The sequence below is a fragment of the Chinchilla lanigera genome, unplaced genomic scaffold (assembly GCF_000276665.1).
Source record: "Chinchilla lanigera isolate Chin_1 unplaced genomic scaffold, ChiLan1.0 scaffold00094, whole genome shotgun sequence".
Taxonomy (NCBI): domain Eukaryota; kingdom Metazoa; phylum Chordata; class Mammalia; order Rodentia; family Chinchillidae; genus Chinchilla; species Chinchilla lanigera.
The window spans coordinates 6,222,485-6,228,776 of NW_004955495.1; the positions used below are offsets into that span (position 1 = coordinate 6,222,485).

Genomic DNA, 6,292 nt, shown 5'->3' on the forward strand with positions numbered 1-6,292 from the left:
CGCCCCCGCCCGCATTCTGCAAGGCCCTGCAGGACCGCGTTTCTCCAAGCCCCACCCCTAGGGCCGGCCCTCCTCTGCCTGGACAACACAAGGCACCGCCTCCTTCCTTGGCCCCTCCAGGCCCGTCTTCCGTCATGGCCACGCCCTGAGATCCGCCCCTCCCCTGAAGCCCGGCCCCGCCCCGCCCACACTCTACTTGGCCCCGCCCCTGGAGCCTGGATGGCCTCAGCCAAGCTCCTTTCGGCCCATCTACCCTGGCCCCGCCCCGCCCCCCGGAGCCTGGCCCAGCCTTCTTCTGCCGCCCCCGCCCCCCGCCTCGCGCGTTCCAGGCCGTTTGGCCCGGGACTAACAGCTCCATCACTGCGGGCGGCGCAGGTGAGCAGCCACACTCCCAAAGCTGTGCATCCCGGGGCGCCCGCTCACCCTGTGTGGGTCCCGCCGGCCTGAAGGCAGGGCATGCAGCGGTGGAGGAGAGGGCGCCCTCTAGAGGTTAGCACGGCCGGGGCCTAGAGGAGGCGCAGAGAACTCGACGTCTGCTGCACCCCGGGTCTTCCGTGCCGGGGAGGCCGGGGCTGCACTCTAGGCGTTGACCCTGCGCAGCTGCTCCAGGGGGAAGACCCCAGCTTCTGGTTAATGAGGCATCTAGTGAGTTGAGAGTGGGGTGTGGGATAAGTGAGATCTGTGTGTTTCTGTATCCACACACATTTTGGGGGATTCTGGCCATCTGAGCGTCTCCCCCCCCAGCCCCCCCCCCCTCCCACTGCCGACGTCCCCCAACCCCCGTGCGCTGAAGTCTCTCTTTTCCTCCTCTGGTGATTGGGCACAGTCTCTGCCGAGGCACCCAGGAGGACCCGAGCTGGCCCTGTGCAAGGGGACCCTGGGGACACCCGTGACTCAGTCTCTGTCCCCTAGAGAGATTTGGGGCTTAGCAGGCGACCAGACAGGCAGAGAAGGAGAGGAGAGCAGGTGACCAGACAGGATGGGGGACTCCCCGGGCAGAGAGGACCCCCGGAGGAAGCGCAGGAGACAGCCAGGCCGTTCTGGGGAGTATGAAATGAGACCAGAAGGGTGAGGACGGGGGGCCTCGTAGCCAGAGGAGCTGTGCCGGGGCTTGGCGAGGAGGAGGCGGCCGAGTGCTGGAGGGAGGGTGGGGGTCGTTCCGAGGGCTGCGGGGCCTCCTGCTTTGTGGGCGGTTTGCGCCTCTCCTGGGGACTGGACCAGGCCCCTGAGTGTAAAGCCAGACTCAGGTCCCTCAGTCTGTTAGTGACAGGCTGCCGGCTCTTCAGGAGGTTCTAGTCTGTTTCTGCTTGCCCGTGAGCCCTGAGCACCCCAGCAGGGTGGCTGTGCTCTAGGTGGCTGCAAACAGCCCCTAGAGGCTTGACCCACACAGACACTGCTCTGCGATATAATATATAAGACTGGGCTTCATTTGGTCAGTCAACAAACATGGATCAAACACCTAATTTCACACTGAGCTCTTGAGAGGCGAGGGAGTCTGGCCACAGGGTGGGGAACCACAGCGGCTGGACCTTCAGAGTCTGGGGAGGGGGCCACAGATGGACATGGAAGGTGACATTTTAGAAGAGTGACCCATAGGCGCTAAGCTTCTTAAGGACAACACCCAGCACAGGCTGGGGCCCTCAGTGTGACCTTGACCTTGGACCTCTGTCCCTGGACAGCCCCACCAGCATGGGCAGGGCTACCACTGGAGAAGATCTTCAGGACAACAAGGACACAGGTGCATGACAGGCCGGGGAGGGGGTGGGGAGAAGCAAGGGAGGCAAGGGGGTGGGGGACCCCAGCACATACTTACGCGACTTGCCAGGGGTTGTAACGAACTGTGCTTATCCGGAAATGATACACTTCAGATTTGGTGAGTGTGTGGCCTCGGATGCTGGGAGCCTGTCACCAGGCCTCAGTTTACCCCATCTGTAAGATAAATGGGCGTTCCTGGGTCTCCAGGGCCTTGAGGCGGCAGGGACCCCTCTTGGGATCCACATGCACCTGCCACACAGGCTGGCCAGGACCCGCAGTGGTGCCTTTGTCTTGTTTACGAGCTGTTTGACATCTTGGGCTGGGGATCTCCAGTGCCAGGGCCCCAGGGGGGCCCATTAGTCGTCCTCCTGGGCATTGTTAGGGTGTTTGTCCTCACCCTGTGCAGCAGCGACACCCCTCCCCTCTCGCTGCAGCATTCACCTGGGAAGTGAAGGCGAACAACGCCGCATACCACCAGCAGTTCCGGGAGAAGGGCTTCCTGTGCTGGCGCAGGAGGAAGTACCAGGTGGGCCACGCGGCGCCCCATGACCCTCTCACGGTCTTGCGTTTGTGCTCCCTGAGTTCTGCCCGTTACTTGCATTGGCTTGATGCTTTTCGTCACAGGCACTGTACTGCATCACCCCCACCCCTTTTGTCTTTTTGATAGGCAGTTCAGGCTGGCCTTGAACTCACTTTGGAGCCTAAGCTGGCCTTGAACTCGCTGCAATCCTGCCTCAGCCTCCTGAATGCTGGGATTACCACCACGCTTGGCCTCCCCTTTTTTGAGACAGGTCTCATTCTGTAGACCAGGCTGATGACCCTCCTGCCTCAGCCTCCCAAGTCCGGGGATGACAGGCGTGCAGCACCATGCCTTGCTATAGTGTCCCTTCTTATCAAATTACTGCTTGGTGTGCCTCTCCTTGGCACTGTCCAGCACTCATTAGCATCAGTTAATGCACAGTCCTGCAGGGCCAGCGAATCCATCCCAGCCCTACCCAAACACCACGAGGGGCTTCATTTTGGGAAATCCTGGGGTCATAGCCCCATGGCTCCCGGTACCCAGCAAGAGCTCCATTAATGCTGGCTTGAGGCTTTGCATGCCATGGACGCTCAGTAAGTTGTGGCCTGAGACCCTGCCTTTCAGCGGGTGATCCGCAAGTGCTGGCTTGAAGCCTTGTATTTATCAGCTGCGTAATCAGCGCCGGCTGCGGCCTGGTGTTCAGCAGCTGCTCAGTATAGGTGCGTAACGAATGCTGGCGGGGCCCCGCTGAGTGACGTCATGCCAGGCTGGTGACCTTGCACCTGCATAGCCCTGATGCCACCCCCACCTCACCCCACTCTCTTTCCAGACCAATGGTATCCACACGGCCAAGTACAGCATCTTCTCCTTCCTGCCTCTGAACCTGTATGAGCAGTTCCACCGCGTGTCCAACCTCTACTTCCTCTTAATCGTCATCTTGCAGGTGGGTCAAGTTGCAGGGGTCCGGGGCCTGTGCCACCCCCACCATCCCAGCTGTGTCCCCAGCGCCTCCTCCAGGAGGCCTCCCTGACTGCCCTGGCTGCAGCGTTCTATGGACCTGGCCACTTCCCCGTCCCCGTCTGGGCAGCTGGCGGTCAATGTGGACATCCCCACACCCTACTGTTGCTGGGTCCCTGCTCAGAGAGGCGGCTGGGTGGTCGGGGGGGCCTGACTTGCAGGAGTGGGGACACAGGAGGGAGGGGCCGCTCTGACCCGTGTTCCTGCAGAGCATCCCCGAGATCTCCACGCTGCCATGGATCACCCTCTTCATCCCGCTCCTCTGTCTCCTCCTCATCCGTGCCACCCGCGACCTGGTGGATGACATTGTGAGTGAGGTCTCCGGAGCCCGGGGCTGGCACAGGGGGTGGGCTGCGCCTTCGGGGGCCGTGGGCCTGGGAAGACGGCTCTGTCTCCTCGTCCTGCATCCAGGTGCCCTCTGACTCTGTCGGCTGCTGTGTTTAGGTGGCCTCTAGGTTTTTGTTCCCTGAGCAGACACCCTGGGATCGGCCAGCAGGGACACCTTGCTGTGGTCGGGGTGGGGACAGCATGGGGGCAGGGGACACAGGGCTGCCTCTGACGCCACTCCCTGGGCCCAGGGGCGACACAGGAGTGACAGAATCATCAACAACCGGCCCTGCCAGATGCTCATTGGGAAGAGGTGAGGCTGGGGCAGCCATGTGGGGACATCTAGGGACACAGATGTGCCCCCCGGCGGGGCAGTGGTGGCTGCAGAATGGCCAGTGTGCTCTACGCTCCTGGGCGTCCTGGTTGGGCCTGACCAGCATCCATTAGGTGCCTGCTGTCTGCCAGGCCTGGGGTAGCCCTTGGGATAGGGACAAAGAGGCTCGTGGAGTGTAGAGCTCGGTTGCGGGTGGGGAGGTTGGAAGGGACGGGCATGGGGGACACTGGGGGTCACAGACAGGAAACCGGACCCAAGCGGGTGGTGGCGTGCAGGGGGGTGGCGGCTGGGCTGGTCCTGGAGGAGCAAAGGTCCGGAGGGGGTTGGCGGGGTCCCTGGGAAGCAAAGAGCAAAGTGGACCTGGCCACTTCCCCGTCCCCGTCTGTGGACCCTCACCCAGGGTCCACACCTCTGCCCGGAGACCCCAGCCCCCGCTCCCCACGCCTGTCCTCCCACAGCTTCAAGTGGCGGAAATGGAAAGACCTGTGTGTTGGGGATGTGGTGTGTCTTACCAGGGACAGCATCGTCCCGGTGAGTCGAGGCTGGGCCACAGGCGACCCCGGGCAGGCTGGGCACCCCCCCCTCACCCGCCACCACCCTCTGCGCTTTTCTCCCTTCCCATCTACCCAGGCCGACCTGCTCTTGCTGGCCAGCACGGAACCCAGCAGCTTGTGCTATGTGGAGACTGCCGACATCGATGGGTAGGAAGCGACGGCGAGGCGGGGCCTGGGGTCTTGGGTGCTGGGCCAGGGGAGCTCCCACCCCAGCTACAAATGAGGAAGCTGCCAAGCCAGCACGGGGTATAAGAAAAAAGCAAAAGAAGGAGCAAGGTCATCCCAGAGCTCTGGGAGGCTGAGGCAGGGGGGTCTCAAGTTCAAGTTCAACCTGGGCAACTTGGCGAAACTCTGACTCAAAATAGAAAATAAGAAAAGGCGAGGGGTATAGCTCAGGGCAAATATGCTGTGTGGCCTTGGACAAGGCCCTCTCCCTCTCTGGGCCTCCAGCTTCTGGCTGAGAGCTGGTACACGGTATGTGCTCAGCCAAAACCTGGGAGCGGGCATGGCTCCTGGCCCCAGGGAATCGTTAGGTGCCCCATTTTTATTGCCCCCTTTCCCCTCTGGCCACCAGAGAAACCAGCTTAAAGTTCAGACAGGCCCTGGCGGTCACCCACTATGAGCTGATCAGTGCAAAGACAATGGCGGCCTTCAACGGTGAGTGGCACTGAGCCTGCTCCCTGTTCTGTGCACCGTCTGCGCTTCTGTCTTTCCCTCTGGTAGGCGCGAGGCCATCCGAAGTCGCTGGGCATTGGCGGTGGCCCGGGATGTAGGTGGTGGTGGCTCAGGCACCTGGCCAGTCACTCACCGAATTAGCCTCCTTTCTACACCCTCGCCAGCCTTTGGGGGCCAGCCTGGCCTAGCCCATGTCCCGTCCCCTCAATGAGTATAAAAGCTGGGATATTTGCAGCCAGGCGCAGGGGCGCACACCCATCATCCCAGCCCTCTGGGAGGCTGAAGCAGGAAGATCACAAATTTGAGCTCAGCCTGGACAATATAGGGACTTAGTGAGACCTTGTCTCAAGATAAAAAGAATTCAAAAAGGGCTGGGGATGTAGCTCCCTGTGAATGTCCTGGGTTCAACCTCCAGTGACACACACAGAAATGCTGGGGTATTTTTATGTTTTCCTAGTGTAATTTTTTTTTCTTTAATCATGAGAGCAACTCTCTCTCATTGGTATAGACACAATCTTTCTTTACAGTTATATGTGGGTAAATGAAGTGGGCCAGCAAACACCAGCCCAGATTAGTGGTCAGGGTGTGTGGATGTGGATATATGGATGGATGGATGGATGGATGGATGGTGGGTGCACAGACAAGTGGATGGGTGAATGAATGGGTGGATGGACAACTAGATAATAGGTAGGTGGATAAATGGATGGATGGATGGGTGGGTGGGTAGATGGCTAGATAATGGCTGGGCAAGTGGATAAAGGATGGATGAATGAATGATGGGCAGATGGGTGGGTGATCTGATAAGGGATGTGTGAGTGGGTATATGAATGGATGGATAGGTGGTGGGTGGATGGATGGGTGTATAGATGAGTGGATGGGTGAATAATGGATGGATGGTGGATGATGGATGGATGGATGGTGGGTGATGGATGAATGGTGGATGGGTGGATGATGGATGGATGGATGGATGGTGGATGATGGATGGATGGTTGATGATGGATGGATGGATGGTGGGTGATGGATGAATGGTGGATGGGTGGATGATGGATGTATGGATGGGTAGATGGGTGGTTGATGGATGGATGGATGGTGGATGATGGATGGATGGAT

At 59.9% G+C, this 6,292-nt stretch overlaps 1 protein-coding gene across 4 annotated transcripts in view; it reads left to right on the forward strand.

Moving 5' to 3' along the window:
• Positions 1 to 279: 279 nt before the first annotated feature.
• Positions 280 to 6,292, forward strand: part of Atp8b3 (ATPase, aminophospholipid transporter, class I, type 8B, member 3) — a 19,341-nt gene continuing 13,328 nt past the window's right edge. For 2 of the 4 annotated variants that reach the window (XM_005405949.2, XM_005405952.2), the window contains exons 1-9: positions 280 to 375; positions 1,680 to 1,738; positions 2,190 to 2,281; positions 3,105 to 3,218; positions 3,502 to 3,600; positions 3,871 to 3,932; positions 4,412 to 4,484; positions 4,584 to 4,654; positions 5,082 to 5,164. In XM_005405949.2, coding sequence (XP_005406006.1) covers positions 1,690 to 1,738; positions 2,190 to 2,281; positions 3,105 to 3,218; positions 3,502 to 3,600; positions 3,871 to 3,932; positions 4,412 to 4,484; positions 4,584 to 4,654; positions 5,082 to 5,164 — 643 coding nt within the window. In that variant the 5' untranslated portion in view covers positions 280 to 375; positions 1,680 to 1,689. The other 2 variants (XM_005405951.2, XM_005405950.2) reach the window with 2 other exon arrangements.